Below are 18,416 nucleotides of genomic sequence, written 5' to 3' on the forward strand. Positions count from 1 at the left end.
TTTTCTTTGTCTTTTTTCAACACATATACATGTGGGTTTATCAAAAGATGTATTAATAGCTAGGTATTGCATATATTGTCAAGGAACGTGGACTCTGCTGCATGTACGGGTCTTTGACTTTCCTCATTTTTAGCCTCTCTGCTCACTATTTTATACCCAGTGTTGGGAAAGATAGAATCTTTAGTTGTAATATATAATCACTGTTGTTTCAGAGACCCCCTTAACCTTTTTTATTTTATTTTTGGCTGTTAAAACATATTTAAGTGTTTCAAAGAATTTTGCCAATTATGAGATTATGGTATTCTAGTTTGTTTAGGGCTACTGTTCTTCTGTTATTTTTTGTTTATTTATTTTTTTGAGTTGGAGTCTCACTCTATAGCCCAGGCTGGAGTCTCACTGCAAACTCCGCCTCCCAGGTTCAAACGATTCTCCTGCCTCAGCCTCCTGAGTAGCTGGGACTGCAGGTGCGTGCCACCACACCCAGCTAATTTTGTATTTTTAGTAGAGATGGGGTTTCACCATGTTGTCCAGGCTGGTATGGAACCCCTGACCTCAGGTGATCTGCTTGCCTCGGCCTCCCAAAGTGCTGGGATTACAGACATGAGCCACCACACCTGGACTAGAGCAGGTACTGTTCTGTTCTCACCATAGAAGCTATTTTGTTTGTCCACTGTCACCTGATTTTCATTCACTTTTGCATTCATTGCAAAGCCTCTGAGGCCTTTCTCTTCAATATATTTCTCTCCAAAAGTTGTGTAGGAATCTTAGAGAATCACATTTACGGTGGGAATTTTTTTAAAAGGAGAAGACCATTGTTAAGTCTTTAGTTTAATCTGGCTTTGCATATCTTTATTTGAAGAAGCTCAGTGGGTTTGAGGTTTCCTATGCATGCCTGAGGCTTGTCCACCACTGTCATACATTATTTAATGCTTGTTTTTTTCACTTCAAAGCACTGTAACTGTTCAGTGTCTGATTTATACGATGGTGGTCATCTGAGGATGGAGTATTTTCTGTTAAAGGAATCACTGTTTTTAGTTGCCAGAGGGCAAAATGCCATAGTAATCCTGTGAAATGTTCCTCTGGCTTTTTAGATTTGGGTTAGCTTTCAGTGATAGGAATTTTGTGTATGTATGTGTGTGTGTGTGAAATTTTTACTGTGTGAAAAATCAGCAACTGTGTATATATAACGAATACTATATATCTTTTTCCTTGTACTTTATATCAAGTTTTAACAATAAAATCCCTGAGACAATTTAGTTAAATGAAGTATTAAGGGTAGATAGACTCCTTAGCTAGCACTTTGTTTTGTCTTAATGTAGAAGACCTTGACACATTTCTCATTAGAGCTACGTTGTCTTTGTGCTGTATGGATTATTTCTGTTTAACAGTATGGTGGGAACCCTGTAGTGTTTTAAAATACACACACTTTTCCTTAAAGGAATAAATAACATCTTTTGGGTGTAGCGGTTGTTTGATGGTAACTAATCAGCAGTAACCTCATTTAAAAAATTAATGCCACATATAATTGGAGTGATTTAAAGAAAAGCATTAATAATGAACCACAATGCATACTTTCAAAGATGACATTACTAGCAATTTTTATCAGGTATCTCCTAGCCATGGTTGTGTCAATGGACTAGTTCTATTATAAATTAATTGGTGGTCTAATATGCTTTATCTCTTACATCTGTTTTGTTTGTTTGTTTTTAAACGGAGTCTCACTCTGTTGCCCGGGCTGGAGTGCAGTGGCACAGTCTTGGTTCACTGCAACCACTGCCTCCTGGGTTCAAGCGATTCTCCTACCTCAGCCTCCCAAGTAGCTGGGATTACAGGCACATGCCACCACACCTGGCTAATTTTTTTTATTATTACTAGAGACAGGGGTCTCACCATGTTGGCCAAGCTGGTCTCGAGCTCCTGACCTCAAGTCCACCCACCTTGGCCTCCCAACATGTTGGGATTACATGCGTGAGCCATCGTGCCCAGCCGTCTCTTAAAAAGGATTATTTTCATTTCATTGATACCAGTTTGGTATCCGAACCTTGCTTAACTCACAAATTTGGTTCTATCCGTGCCACCAGTGTTATTTGGTGGAAAAAATAAATGGGTCTCAAAAGAGCATTATGGTTAGGGTATATAATATGATATAGAACCAAGGACTGGTAAATTTTTACTGTAAAGGGCTAAAACAGTAAAAAAAAAAAAAAAGACTTTCACCTTTGTTGGTCATAAAAGTCAGCTCATCAACTCTGCCACTTTGACATGAAAGCAGTCATTTGTACTATGTAAACAAATGAAGGTAGGTGTGTTCCAGTAAAACTTGCCAACCCTTCGTATATAGCAGTGGTTCTTAATCATGGGTATGCACGTTGGGATCACTTGGGAGCATTACATGCCGTAAAGGGTCTCTCTTCTGTGGATTCCAATTTAATTGGTATGGAATGTGGTTTGGATGTGGAATTTTTTTTAAAGTTCTACAGGTAATTTTATGAGTTAAGGCTGAGATCAGCAAATGTTACTATATTGGAAAGAGCCTAAATTGAGTCAAACATAATGAATTTAAAATTTAAAAATAAGCTGTGCCACCTACCCCCTGTAGTCCCTGATCAAATTAAGCTCTTGTCCTCAGTTTCCTCATTAAAATATTGTGTTGATTTTATAGAATTATTATGAAAATGAAGTGACAAATATGAAATAACTCTTGGTCGTGGCAATCCTCCTTAAACTTGGAAAAGACTATTGAGGTTATTCATATCAGTTTTCCGGTGCTGTGTACTTTCTACCAAATGCCAGATAGATGGTCTTAGCCTCAGCTTGATTTTTTGACTGCTTGTAAAGACTTCCCTAAGCAGCTTCCAGTGTAGGATGACTGATTATTAGGTAGTCATTTTAAATGTAGCCAAAATTTGCTTCTCTATAACTTCCTAATTCTGTTGTTGGGAATAGTGTAATTTATTATTTATTTATTTATTTATGTTTTTTGAGAGACAGAGTCTCCCTGTGTCACCAAGGCTGGAGTGCAGTTGCATGATTTTGGCTCACTGAAACCTCCGCCTCCCAGATTCAAGCGTTCTCCTGCCTCAGCTTCCCAGGTAGCTGGGACTACTGGCGTGCACCACTGCACCCAGCTAATTTTTGTATTTTGTATTTTTAGTAGAGGGTTTCACTATATGTTGGCCAGGCTGGTCTCAAAAACTCCTGACCACAAGTGATCTGCCCACTTTGGCCTCCCAAAGTGCTGGGAATACAGGCGTGAGCCACTGCGCTCTGCCTGGAATAGTATAATTTAAACCTAACCTAATTCCTCTAATCTACCTGATAACCCTTCAAATGTTAGACGTTTAAAAAGTCCTGTTTTTGTAGGCTATGTGCTCTTCTGCCCATCTTGTGATGAATACACACAATTTACTCCAACTTTCCAGGCAAGTTCTGACCAATATAGAACATAGCCTGTGTTTACCAACGTTAAGGCCTTCCCAAGGTCATTCAGCTAGTAAGAGTAGAAAGAGGCAGGTTGCATATTTAGGACTATCCTGCATGAAAACCTTGAAATTAACTACTAAAGTAGTAGATTCCTATCTTTTTTAAAAAATTAGTTCCTTTTAACTTTAAAATATTTTGATCACCTTCATCATTAGTTATGCTTTAATTTCCATTTATTGAGAAAACAGTTGTCCATGAAATAAATGCTTTTAAATAAATTTAAAGTTCTATAGCAAACATCTGAAAAGTCTTAGTGAATTGTTCAATCTGCAAACAATGCTTGGCATGTTTGGATTTGGCGGGGGTCTCTTCTAGTTACTGTGTCTTCCCTCAGGTCTTCAGCACAGAGTTTGTAAGATACAGTTCTAATAACACTGTCTTGTATAATGTTGAAGCTTTTGTTTGGGTGCCTTTTAAAGATTGAGATAAGAAGGTGTACCCATAGCTGCAGGGTTTTTATTCAGATGGTATTTTTTTATCTTGAAATTAACATATTTGTTGTTTGACTCACTACAGAGTCATATTTGTTGTTTGACTTCACTTCAGATCATTTCTTTGACACAAGAATACTTTGAAGATAGAACTCAGAAAAGTTAGAAATTTCTGTCCTAAGAGAATATGCACATACTGGGATTATGGAATAATTAAAACTGTCAGCAAAAACTAAAATCTGGGTAATCAAATAAGGGTAAAAATGATGTCGTGAGTGAATTGCTCTGATAATGTAAAAATTTCAAAATCCTTGTCTTGCTGATTTGCAACCAGGAAACATTAAATTTTAGCCAAATAAAGTAGATAACCTGAGATTAGAAATTGAATTACAGAAGTACAGATAACTAGTGCCTAAATTTGTTTTACAACGTGTATTCACACATGTTGTGTCCCATTTAACTAGAACAAGTCAGGTGTTAATCTGATTTTTTAAAATCACTTTATTCTGCGGGCTCATGGAACATGGTTTTCTGAGCCTAGATTTTTAAATTTATACCTGTCATACTAGCAACTTCTACCTATTATAAATAATTTTACTCTACTCTGTATGTACGTTGCATGCATACATACCTTATTTTGAAATGACAAAAGAAACAAATTAGCAAAATAAAGTAAAATTGGCAAAGAAGTTAAGAGTGCTCATCATGGATATAAATGTGGTTGCCCTAATTAAGCTTTTAATTGGCTCTAAGATACAAAACAGCCTTATTCAATAGAGAAAAACATACCAGTTCTACCAGGATGACAAACTTCCTGGTACTGACTTCTGAAAGGAATTTCTCCAGTGGGATTTTTTTATGTAGTTGACACCAAGTAATATAATGGACAGTTTCCTCAGATGTTTTCTAGTAAAGGCAGCAGTCGATTATTATATTTTTTAATCTTTGCCACAAGCTGATGTAGTTCTATGTAAATGATTTTTTTTTCCTTATGCCATACAAGTACTCAAATGTAAGGTAATTTTAGTTGATTAAAAGATAAAATTTAGAATTCTTTTAAATAACCTGGAAGTTTCTTTCACCTAGACTTCTGATGGAAAAATAGTTTTGCAGCATTTTTAGGTTTGCGTTAATCCTTACAAGTAGAGTTGAAATCAGGTTTAAGCTTTGCATTTATTTGTGTAATTGCTTTTTTGGTAAAAAAGCATACAATTTGGTACTTTGAAAACTATTTTGAGAAAAGAATATCCAAACTAGATAGATTTAAGAAATCGTAATAAGGCATATATTTGAGGCAGAGTCTTGCTCTGTCACCCAGGCGGAGTGCAGTGTCATGATCATGGCTTACAGAAACCTCAACCTCCTGGGCTCATGTGATTCTCCCGCCTCACTCTCCCGCAATCAGCCACACAGAGTACTTGGAACTACAGGTGGGCGTGCACCACTATGCCTGGCTAATTTTTTTTTTTTTTTTTTTTTAAGTAAAGGTGAAGTCTCGCTTTGTTGCCAAGGAGACTGGTCTCAGGCTCAAGGGATCCTCCAGCCTCACTTCCCAAAGTGCTGGGATTACAGCCTTGAGCCACTGTGTCCAGTCTAAAATATGTTTCAAAACCATGGGACATGGCTTTGGTGAAGGAGACTTGGGCTTTAGATTCAGTTTTGCCACAATGCTAGCCTTGAGTGTATCCCAGACAGCCTCCCTAATGGGAAAGAAGTAAAATTTCTACCTTAAAATTCTGAAATTTTAATAGTTCTGAGGACCCAAAGCTTTTTCTTAATAATTTTGGCAACAAATCAGCTATTTATATTTTTTTACTTCCTTAAATGTTAATATTCATGGGTTTTTTTTCTTTTTTTCTTTTTTCTTTTTTTGAGATGGAGTTTCACTCTTGTTGCCCAGGCTGGAGTGCAGTGATGTGATCTCAGCTCACTGCAACCTCACCTCCCGGGCTCAAGCAATTCTCCTGCCTCAGCCTCCTGAGTAGCTGGGATTACAGGCATATGCCACCATGCCTGGCCAATTTTGTATTTTTAGTAGAGACGAGACGGGTTTTTTTCATGTTGGTGAGGCTGGTCTTGAACTCCTGACCTCAGGTGATCCACCCCCCCCCCACCCCCGCCTCAGCCCCCAAAGTGCTGGGATTGCAGGCGTGAGCCAGCACGCCCTGCAAATATTCATGTTTTATTGTATAAATATTAGTGTTTTGTATAAATATTCATGTTTTCATTATAGGGTGCTACTCCAGACCCCACATGGGGTGTTACAATCATAGCTATAAAATCTGAAAAATTCTGCATTCTAAATCTTACCCCAAGGGTCTCACGTAACAGATTTATGGATCTGGATTAGTTTTTATTCTCTTAGGAGATTCCGAGTGTTTTGCTAAACCTCTTAGGCATCCTATGGAGTATGCTATGAAGGATGAGCTGCAAGTCAGAATTTAATTTCATTTTTCATTAGCAACTTGGAGGGGTTCTAATAATTAGGGGGAGGATGCTGAAGGCCAGATGCTTACTTATGTATTTATTTATTTTATTTTATTAAGAGACAAGATCTCCCTCTGAGGCCGGGTGCAGTGGCTCGCGCCTGTAATCCCAGCACTTTGGGAGGCTGAGGCAGGTGGATCACGAGGGCAAGAGATCGAGATCATCCTGGCCAACATGGTGAAACCCCATCTCTACTAAAAATACAAAAATTAGCTGGGTGTGGTGGCGCACGCCTGTAATCCCAGCTACTCGGGAGGCTGAGGCAGGAGAATCACTTTAACCCGGGAGGCAGAGGTTGCAGTGAGCCGAGACCATGCCACTGCACTCCAGCTGGGTGACAGAGCGAGACTCAGTCTCAAAAGAAGAAAAGAAAAAAAAAAAAGCTGGGCACGGTGGCTCACGCCTGTAATCCCAGCACTTTGGGAGGCCGAGGCGGGTGGATCACAAGGTCAGGAGATCGAGACCATCCTGGCTAACACAGTGAAACCCCGTCTCTACTAAAAATACAAAAAAAAAATTAGACAGGCATGGTGGCGGTCACATGTAGTCTCAGCTACTTGGAGGGCTGAGGCAGGAGAATGGCTTGAACCCAGGAGCAGAGGTTGCAGTGAGCTGAGATTGCGCCACTGCACTCCAGCCTGGGGGACAGAGCCAGACTCCATCTCAAAAAAAAAATCTCCCTCTGTCACCCAGGCTGGAGTGCAGTGATCATAGCTCACTGCAGCCTCAAATCCCTGGGCTCAAGTGATCCTCCTGCCTCAGCCTCCTGAGTACCTGGGCACACCTACAGGCATGGGCCACCACTCTTGGCTAATTTTTTTTAGATTTTTAAAATAGAGACAGGGTCTCGTTATGTTGCCCACACTGGTCTCCAGCTCTTGGGCTCAACTCTCCTCCTGCCTCAGCCTCCCAGAGTGCTTGGGGTTGCAGGCATGAGCCACTGTACCCAGCCCTGATGCTTATTTTTAAAAATAAATAATAGTTAATGAGTTATATGATATACTAATGCATAAGAATCTTCAGTATTTAATTTTAAAAGATGGTAGTAGGCAACCATATGGTAGTGGAAATAGTAGTCTGCCACTGTTTCCCCTTTTGCTGTGCTTACTGTTGCTTTCCTTCCCTGTATCATACTTGACCCAAGAAGTGGCTACACTGTTGATTATTACCTGTAAGTTAGAAACTCTTTAAGTGGTCAGAATAAAGCTGAAGAGCTGAAGAAGTCTTATGTGGGTCAGTTAAGGCATTTTTGTGACTTCTTCCTGCTGAAGGTGTTAAGTTGTCTAAACCATATAAATGTCAGTCCCTGAAAGTTTTTTATAGAACTGAATTTTTGGTTTCTGATACAGACTTAATATATAGTAGGGTGACCAGATAGTGTAAATTTTCATTCAAAGCTTTACTCTTCAGAAATGTTACAACTTTCTGGGAACTCCAAAATAGCTTTCCACATATAATAGGAAATTTGGAAACGTTTTTATTTAAAATCTAAAGACACTGAGCAATAGGCCACATAATGTCAAGATTGAGGAGTCCCTTATGCGGAACTTATTCACAATAGGGTGACTGTGGGGTAGAAACATACTCAGTGCCATGTGATAAATGTTAAAATTAGATTATTTAAGATGCATGACGGGGTGCAGTGGAACAGTCCTAACTGCCCAGAAGAGTTGGGAAAGCTTCATAGAGAAGGCCGTGTGAGTGGATCTTTTGTTATGTAGGAGTTTGCTAGGAGGGGAAGAAGAGCATTCGTTGACTTGCAAGATGGGAAGAAATTGGAATAAGTGGGTCGAAGAATAGAAAAGGGGTAGTGTTGTGGGGACATCTCCAATTTCCTACTACCTTGTCTATAGGTATAACTAGTTATTTTTGTATTGTAACAAATTGACTTGTTTTACAGACTCTGAAGTAGTGAGTGGTTTTTAACTAGAGATTTGATCTGTTTATATTGCATTTAAGACTAAAAAGTTTAAGAGCATTTTTCATGGATTGGAGGTGGGGCATGTACTGGGGGGACCTGTTAGGGAGAAATAACAGCACTTTGGAATAATGCAAGGAAGAAACAGTTGAGCCTAGTCTAAGTAAGATGGGGCAGTCACTTGTCAATGAGTTTGCGAGTGAAAGGGAAGCTATTTTGAGTTTAAAAGGCCGCTACAGGAACTGTAAAGGGTGGTTTATATAATACATTTGCAACTGAATTTACTCTCCACTGAAAGGAGAAAACTGAAGAGAAAAAATCTATACCTGTTTATGGGGGGGGAAAGCACCAAACACATTTACTTTTAGTTCTGAAACTGTCACCGTAAGAGAAACTTGTGCTAATATGTATTTATATGAAAATGAAAGTTGAGTAGATCTGAGTCTGAGTTTTTATACAACTTGTTTAGCTGTTTCTTAAAACTTCTTTCCCAGGGTCTTGTCTCATATCTTTTCAAGAATATTTGTGTTCTGAGAAAATCTGGATTAGTCTGCACTTGCCTAATGATTGGAATATTGAGAACCACAAGCAAATAGTCAGGGAAACCTTTCCAACTCAGTCTTGTTTAATTTAGCATTCACAGGCAGGTGCTGTACTACTCACTTCGCACGTGATTTGGAAGGGTTGCTAGCCCACCGTGATCTAAAATTCCTGTCGTGACCAAGGCACCAAGATTAGTCTTGTCTTTAATGATACCTTGTTTTGTCTTGTACTTTGCTCAATATTTTCATTTACTAATATCATTGGTCATGGGCACATTTTTGGGAGGTAGAGACTGAGATTTAGACCAGTCTTTTAATCCCATCTCATTCTTTTTCCACTGTTACCAGATTTTCAAAAACCTATGGTAATATTTTCATTTTTTTTTAGGAGATAGGGTGTTGGTCTTTCACCCATGGAGGGAGTGCAGTGGCATGATCATAGCTTGCTGCAGCCTTGAACTCGTGGGCTCAAGCGATCCTTCTACCTTGGCTTCCTCCCAAAGTGCTGGGATTACAGACATGAGCCATTGTACCCGTCCTTCCATGAATAGTACCTCTCATTAAGATATTATTTAAAATGCAATACATGGTTAGAGAAGTATATAAATGTGAATTCTAAGGAGGAGATTGCTTTAAAGTAGACAAAAAGTATTACTGTAAAGAGCAATGATAGCTAGTACCTTGGTATCCTTAAGATTTTGGAGAATATATTGTTAAATAAAGGGAAGGTAATAAAGTGGATGCTGGTTTAACACAGAGTGGAATTAATGTTTATTTTTGTTCATTTCACAAAAAGAGCATATCAAGTATCAGTAGCAAAGTACGTGTGAATATACTTCTGCACTCATGTTCCCAGCATTGCAAATTGTAGTTTTTTGATTGCTTGCTTATGTGCCAGGCCCTGAGGCTTGGTGCTTGTAATAAACTGTCAGGAAGCAATGTAATACAGTTACTAAATAGTGCAGACCTCTGCCACTAGCTTGTTATTTAACCTCCCTCAGCCTTAGTTTACTCATTGATAAAAAGTTGAAAGATTTTACTGCCGGATGCATACAATCCATTTTTGTTATAGGGGTTGCTACTATCTGTTCACTGAGAAAAGACATTTTTTTAAAATAGGAGAAATCCTACATGGCTTGTCATTTAGCTCTGGTCATTTGAATATTACATACCACCCATGTACCTGCCACCAGTCAGAAAAATAGCCGTCATTTTGTGAAACCAGTGTAGGGGTGTGTGTGTGTGTGTGTGTGTTTTAGACAAGTGCAGTATTGAGAAGAGGGGAAAGGAAACTAATGTTTGAATTAGTCTTCAGAAAGGATTTCTGCTGTTTGCAAAGAAATCTTAGCCCTTTTTTTGCTACCTTTAAATGAAGCATAAGATTCCCATAGGAAGATACTGGATATCACAAAAGCAGGTGTATTAGAGTTTATTTTGTAATCTTGTAATTTTAGAGAAAAAGATAATGACCAAGAGTTGCTATCATGCTTCCTAATGAAGCAAAATTCATTCGTGTCAAGTAAATGGTTGGTTGGTTGGCTTCTATTCCATTCACATCAACATCTCTAATAATGAGTTGCTAGGTGGTTTGGCTGGTTTTGAATAAGGTAAGCAGTGACATAATATATTGGTTCCTGAAAGTTAAGCACACTATTGTCAAAAGATTGTCAACTTGGAAGAACTCACCTGTTTTTGAGATTTGTTTTTGATATCAAGAACCACGTAGTTGGTGCCTTTCAAAAGAGACACAAGACAAATATACTTGATACTTATTTTGTAAGGTTTTGGCTGAGGAGGTCTATACTTGTTGTCCATGTAGAATTAGAAATCACAAATTCTAATATAATACTTTAGGGGTAGGGTAGGAGATAGGAAATGCCTCTTAAGAGTTGAGGAAAGCCTTCAACAATTCACTATAGAATTTTGCATAAATAGAAACCTGTATTTGGAAACCCACTTGGCAGAATTGTAAGAAATGTCCTTGAACAGACTGCATTTCAGAATAATGACTTTTTTAAAAAAAGATTGAGAAATCTAGTGAAATTGAATAATTGTATTTTTTATTTTTATTTCAATTTTGTTGAGACAGGGTCTCACTCTTGCCCAGGCTGTAGTATAGTGGTGTGATTGTAGCTCACTGCAGCCTTGGACTCCTGGGCTCAAGCCATTCTCCCGCCTCAGCCTCCTCAGTGGCTAGGACTAACACATGCCTGGCCAATTTTATTTTTTGATTATTGAAATACATTTAACTTTAAGAAAACAAAACCACTAAATTTCAATTAAATATTTTCAGTTCATGATAGGTTTTAGTTTAATTGTAGACCAAAAAACCAAATTATTCTTCAGATACCATGAATTAAAACTAAACTTTGTTTAGTGATATAAGTTGCAAAGGGCAAGACTATTCAAGCCAGCATTTAACTCTAATACATATATATCCCAAAGTGCTGGGATTACAGGCTTGAAGCCCCACCATGCATGGCAAACAGTATTTTTAAAAGCCTTTTATTTATCATGCATTATGATAAATACTAGGAAAATACCTAAATAGTATCCTATCTAGCTATTATCCTAGATACCTGAACAGTATCCCCGTTCTTAAGGATTGGGCAAAGGAGTTCTGTATCTATTTACTGTTATTTAATGTGTTACCAGATTAAATACTTGTTCATTGTTCTGACTTCCAACCCATTTACTCTAAGCAATAATGCTACATTCTACTAATTTCACCTTACAGAGAAAAGAGAAGCCAACAGCCTGGTGGAATATCCTTAAGTTCTGGCTTTAGCTCTCTCTATGTACACTGCTTGTCTCTGCTGTCTCTCTTAAGTACCCAGACCTGTGCTCCTGTATCGCAAGACTCCTTAGGAATCTTACACAATGGATAATTCCTTCTCTTCGCAGCAATGTCTTTAGTATTCTCCCTTTAGTGACTCCTTCCTGTCAGTATTCACATATGTAATTTTCGGCCGGGTGCTGTGGTTCATGCCTGTAATCCCAGCACTTTGGGAGGCCAAGGCAGGAGGATTGCTTGAGCCCAGGCATTCAAGACCAGCCTGGGCAACATAGTGAGACCCTGTCTCTACAAAAAATTACAAAAATTAGCCAGGTGTGGTGGTGTGCACTTGTAGTCCCAGCTATCTGAGAGGCTGAAGTAGGAGAATCGGTTGAACCTGGGAGGCAGAGGTTGCAGTGAGCTGAGATCGTGCCACTGCACTCCAGCCTGGGTGACAGAGGGAGACCCTGTCTCCAAAAAAAAGTAACTTTCAGTTTCTTAAAAAAGAAAAAAATCAGTCATTACCCTATTTCTCACACTTCCCTTTTATAGCTAAATTTCTCAAAAAGATTGTCAGTATTTTTTCTTAATTGATCATCTTCTCTTCAGAACACAGACCACTCTTATTTTTTCTGCTTGCCCCACCTACTCACCAGTATCGCTCAGTAAGATTACCAGTGACATCCTAGGTGCTTATTGAATGAAAGTGATGTCCATTTTTAGCCCTCATCTTGAATTCTAGGGAGCATTGGCAAAGTGGACTACTTTTCCCTTAAAAGTCTTTTATATATTTTTTGTAACTCATTAAATGTTAGGATTATTCAGTATACTTAATCTTTTCTCACTGTCTCATCTGTTTCACTCCCATGGTTTTATTTGCCATCTATATTCTGTATTCTGACAAAAACTGTTTTTTTTTTTTGAGTTGGGGTCTCACTCTGTCACCCCAGGCTGGAGTGCAGTGGTGTGATTTCAGCTCACTGTAGCCTCTGCCTCCCGGACTCAGGCGGATCCTCCCACCTCAGCCTCCCAAGTAGCTGGGACTACAGGTGTGTGCCACCACACTTGGTTAATTTTTGTATTTTTTGTAGAGGTGTGGTTTTTCCATGTTGACCAGGCTGATCTCAAACTCCTGGCCTCAAGTGATCTGCCCACCTCAGCTTCCTAAAGTGCTGGGATTATAGGCCTGAGCCCCCACTTCCAGCCAAGCAGTCTAGCTTTAATTGGTCTCCACTTCTGAACCAATATGGATGCACCAGCAATGTTTTATACATCTAGTACTTACTAGTTAGTACTAGCAGTATTGTTTGAGTGTCAAGTACCATAATTGTAACACTTGGCTTGTTATATTATCCAATTAGATTCCTAGATCACATCTATGATATAGGTGGATGTAAATTAGGGAGAAACTAAGGCACATGGTCACATAGCCTGTAACAGAAACAGGAGTGGCACCTAATTTACCCTGGTTCTATAGCCCATTCCTAACCAGTACACTGTACTCACTGTACATGTCTTAGGCTTCTGTGAGCCTTGTAGTATTGATCACAGTAGATAATTCATTACTTACAGATGGTACTTTTTATTTAAGAAACAGTTCCAAGAAAGAGTGGTGTTTTGGGTGGTGGCTATGGTGTGGTTTGTAGATAAATTTTTCTATGTTTCCTTTTCAGATTTAGATGGTGCTCTACTCTCGGGGCCAGATGGTGATAGGAATGTGAATGCAAATTTATTGGCTGAAGCTGGCACTAGTCAAGATGGAGGTGATGCTGGTAGGTACAGTAAGATTTTAGCAACAGTACATTTAAGATTGGGAAGTGTTACATCTTACCTGCAGCCTAGTGTAATTTCTCTTCCATAAAGGGGTTCTATTGTATATAACTACTTTCAATCTATGGTAGCTATGTTTATGATGACTGGAAAATTGGTAAATGCAAATTGATGTTTCCGGTTTTGTATGTTTGACGGAGTCATTTGTTTAGTTTTAAAAACTCCTACATATAAAAAGTAATTGAGTTAATATGCCTTATGGCTTCCTGCTGGTATATAGATACGGAACGGAAATGGTAATTACAATAATGGTTGAATTTATTTTAATTAGTTTTTATGCAAAATGATGGTGTAGTTAATGGCTATAGAAAATGTTGATTAGTTCTGTGTGATGTCAGCAGTGCGTTGGAGGAAGCTTGATGAATATAAAAACAAAGAATCCATGAGTATGTTATGAATAAAATAGAGTAAAAGAAAGTCATTGTTTACAGAAGAATGCCAAGCTGATAGAAGAATGATAGAATTGGAAAAATAGCTATTTTGCAATCCCCACAGGAAATAATTCAAAATCATCAGTGGATGTTAAGCCACTGTTAATGGGCTTGTCCCACTATGATTGGGTGAAAGATTGTTGGGGAATATCATATTCACATGGTCTCAAATTATTCCCATGGATTCCCATAGATGATTTCCACTTGCAAAGGGGAAAAGGTAAATTTACAATAAGGAGATCTGAGAAAGATTGTCATAACTAAGTGATTAAACTTAGTGCCATTAAAAAGAGCACAAACCAAAATTAAGGGCTGGCTGGTTTGATGTGCCGCCTGGCATACAACATTTCCTATGCAGTATTCTTGAGAAACTGTTTAGCTTGTATCTAATGACAAAGGAAAACCCAGACATCGATGTATACGACAGGTAGTCCAAACTCTAAAATGTTAATGTTACGACAGACAAGTGGGGAAACCACTAGATTGAAGGAGACCAAGGAAGTAAACTAAAGTGCAGCATGGATCTTGATTAGATCATGGGAACAAAAAATGGCTAAAGAGGACATTTTGGGGCCAACTGGAAATTAGAATATGTAGTGTGTGTTAAGTGATATTCAGTTAATTTTAAATTTCTTATACAGTGGTTATCTAGGAGCATGTTCTAGAAGATGCATTTAGGCTTGAAGTTATGAGCATGCATGTTTCTAAATAGTGCATAGAAAGCATGTATGTGTGTACATAAAAACTTGACAAAACTAGTATTTGTTGAAGATGGATATGGATGTTTATTGATTGTTTCAATTTTATTAGCTTTGGAATTCTTTTCAAAGTTGGTGAGAACAGAGACAGTGAGGTACTTGTTACTAAGAGTAGTCATGGGCTCTGAATTCAGTATGTACTGACCAAAATAAAGCCACATTTCTGAAGAAACTGCCTTAAGGTGATTTCCCCTGACTGTTTAAAAGAATTTACAAAACAAGTTTTGAAATTAGCAGTTTGTACGTCAGATGTGTTGAATTTTAAAGATTTTTTTGCTCGTACAGAAAGTTGCTAACCGCGCAAGAAGATGTTACTGCACTTGCTTTCTCAGTTTTGAAATCTAGTCCAAGAATGGGTTTAATTAGGGATATTTGAATTCATAGGTAAAATTTTAAATTTGTAAACCTTTGATATAGGGTTATTCCTCTTAAAGGGGACATTTCGATTCATTAGTATTTTTGCATCTGAGATCAGCCTTTGCTTGATGATTTTGATGTCAAAAATTTACATTGCTTTTTCCTTAGTTTTCTATTGTGGAATAATGTAACCAGAAGGATATTATTGATCAGTAAGCACCATTTTGAAGAGATCTATAATGACCTTAATGATCCTTAAGTGTATTGAATTACAATGACAGTACCTTTATTTAGGCCACTCTTGTAATTCCTACAAGTATTCTCTGTTATAAGAATTAGGAGAGATGAAAGAAATTTGGGGCAAGGTTTACTTAATTTGAATTACCATTTTGTATTCCAGATAGAGTATTCATTCCTTGTTATCATGGATGTTGAATCTTGGATTTTCAGTTTACAAATGGTTTTAGGGATATTCTTCTGTCTCCTTTTTCTTTTGAGATGGGGTCTCACTCTGTCACCCAGGCTGGCCTGAATCTCATGGGCTCAAGCGATCCTCCCACAGCCTCTCAAATTACTGGGATGACAGGCACGAGCCACTGTGCCTGGCCTATTTCCTTATTCTTACATGTTGTGAATAATATTTAATTGTAGATATTAGAACATCTAATGTGTCTTTTGGTACTAGTTTTCCAAGTATTTTGAGCAAGTCAGAAGTACGTATTGGCATTTGCTAGATAACATTTATTCTACAAGTAATTGTAGGGCATGTGTCTTAAACAATAGAAAAACCAAGGCAAGTAAGATAGGCGCAGGAGTTTGTACTGATTTAGACAAGAAATATGGATCATAAAGCTCAAACTTTGTTTAGAAATGTGAAACTAACAGTAGGTTGACCTCCACAGGCTACCACTTCCGTCCCATTCTTTATCCCTCACACAGAAATGCTTCACTTTAGGATTCTTACAGCTTACTCCCAAACACTAATTAGGTGCAGCTATAATGAGTTATAGTTGAATTTATGTAGCTATGGGTTCAGGGGGCTTTCTTTACATCAAAAACCGGTGACGGTATTCCAAGTACAGCACAGTTTACAGTAAAAGTAATGATGTGCAGTTTTAAAATATTTTAGAGACATTTTTACTTTGTTGGGTATTAAGACTTTCACCAAAAAGGAATCTTAAATTATCTTAATTTTTAAGAGGGACAGCATGTCTGAGAACATATATGGGAAGTGATTCTTAGGAAATCCATTTGGGTAAACATTCTTTACTTTTAAAACCGTGATGCCCATGGGAGGAAAATGTATTATTGCTGCTTGAGTGAACTGTATCTTGGCAAGGAGTGTTTTAGGCAGAGGAAAGCTTAAGCACTTTGAATTGGGAGCATGCTTATCATGGACGAGGAACAGAACAGAGGTCAGTATAGTTGGAATAGAGTGACTGAAAGGAAAGGGTGGTTGGAAGCCAGGGCTCCACCGGGTAAAGCTTTGGAGGATATTGAAAGTCTCTAGCTTTTACTGTGAGGGTGGGTAGTCTTTGCAGCCTTGTAAGCTGAGTGGTGACCTGACTTAAGGTAGTGTTTTAAAGAATCTGTGATTTCTCTGCTGAGAACAGACTCTAGGAAGGCAACAGTGGAAGTAGGGAGACAAGTTTTTGGTGGCTACTGAAGACAGTCCAGGGGCTAGAGCTCATGATTGATTGGATCAGGGTGGCAATAGTTGTGGAAGATTCTGGATATATTCCTATTGCCAAAAGGTTCCTGGTCCAAGGAATTACATTAAAGATGGAATTAAATCCAGTGGATATAATTCCTGTCCTTGCTAATCTGAAGATCCTTAGGCACATGCATTATTCTATTTTGATTCTATATTCTGCGCGTTATTTTATTTAAGGATGGAGTTAGAAAGAAATTTCAGGGAACCCTGAGAGCATTCAGTTACCTTGCCCTAATATGTCTGAAACAAGGATCTAGTAATAGAACTTTACATTTTTAATTATCCTATATATATTCTTTATTCTTAGTCTATTTTTCTGTACCAATTAATCTTAAAATTATGTGCCTGTCCTGGATTCGTAATAAGGAGAATATCCCATTTGATAGCTGGGCTTTAGGGTGATAAAATCTTAAGTGATAGAGTAGTTAGAAAAAGCAACTATTAGGAGTTCTGGTTTGAATATACCCATCCTTTAAAAGGGTAATTTCTTGTGGCATCTGCACAATTAAATGATATTCATGTTTTTTTCTCCCGCCCGCCACCTTTTTTTTTTTTTTTTTTTTTTTTGAGACATGATCCCACTGTGTTGCCCTGGCTGGAGTGCAGTGGCACAATCTTGAATCACTGCAACTCCCGGGCTCAAATGATCTTCCCCAGTAGCTGGGACTGCAGGCACACACCACCATGCCCAGCTAATTTTTAAAATTTTTTTGTAGAGATGGAGATGGAGTTTCTCCATGTTGCCCAGGCTGGTTGCAAACTCCTGGGCTCAAGTGATCCTTCTGCCTCAGCCTCGCAAAGTGCTGGGATTATATGCATGAGCCACTGTGCCTGGCCCATGATTAATTTTTTTAACTGAATTTCTTCTACTATAGTTGAATGGTATTTTGTTTAATTGTGATAATAAAGTAGGAAGACATCTCAATTTTAGACTAAAATACAGTTTTATTTAACTCATACTATGAAATTCTATCATAATGCCTGTAGGATATAAATATATTTTCTGTTTTCTGACTCTAATGAGAGACAGATCTTTATTACCCATTATTAATTCAGAATTTTTACTTGTACTAGGTACTTCACATGATTTCAAGTATGGTTTGATGCCTGGTCCTTCAAATGATTTCAAGTATGGATTGATACCAGGTACTTCAAATGATTTCAAGTATGGATTGATACCAGGTGCTTCAAATGATTTCAAGTATGGATTATTGCCAGAATCTTGGCCAAAACAAGAAACCTGGGAAAATGGCAAGTATTAGTCAACTAAACAAATACAGAATTAATTAAATAATTGTTAACAATTAAAAGCTTTCATATTCTGCATTTTTTAAAAACCAAGTAGCAGTAGCTCCACATAATTGCTGTTCTCAGAGATAGAGATAAGAAGTTTTGATAGCAAGTTTTCTGTTTAATGTGTAATAAGCACTTTCTCTTTTTTTAATTCTCATAGGTGAATCATCTCTAATCATGAACAAGTTAAAATGCCCTCATTGTAGCTATGTAGCCAAATACAGACGAACACTAAAAAGGCACTTGCTCATTCACACAGGAGTGAGATCATTTAGCTGTGATATTTGTGGAAAACTGTTTACTCGAAGAGAACATGTAAAAAGACATTCCCTGGTAAGTAACTTTAAATACAGCTGATCTTTGAGATAAACTATATTTATGTCAGTGAAGTTTAAA

The 18,416-nt window shown here is 38.0% G+C and overlaps 1 protein-coding gene across 2 annotated transcripts in view; it reads left to right on the plus strand.

Moving 5' to 3' along the window:
* Positions 1–18,416, plus strand: part of ZBTB10 (zinc finger and BTB domain containing 10) — a 58,375-nt gene that overhangs the window by 14,766 nt on the left and 25,193 nt on the right. For both annotated transcript variants that reach the window (XM_057303034.2, XM_008956661.5), the window contains exons 3-5: positions 13,311–13,409; positions 17,802–17,978; positions 18,181–18,353. In XM_057303034.2, the coding sequence (XP_057159017.1) occupies positions 13,311–13,409; positions 17,802–17,978; positions 18,181–18,353 (449 nt within the window). The remainder of the gene's footprint in view (positions 1–13,310; positions 13,410–17,801; positions 17,979–18,180; positions 18,354–18,416) is intronic.

Source organism: Pan paniscus, chromosome 7 (genome assembly GCF_029289425.2).
Source record: "Pan paniscus chromosome 7, NHGRI_mPanPan1-v2.0_pri, whole genome shotgun sequence".
In the NCBI taxonomy this organism is placed as follows: Eukaryota; Metazoa; Chordata; class Mammalia; order Primates; family Hominidae; genus Pan; species Pan paniscus.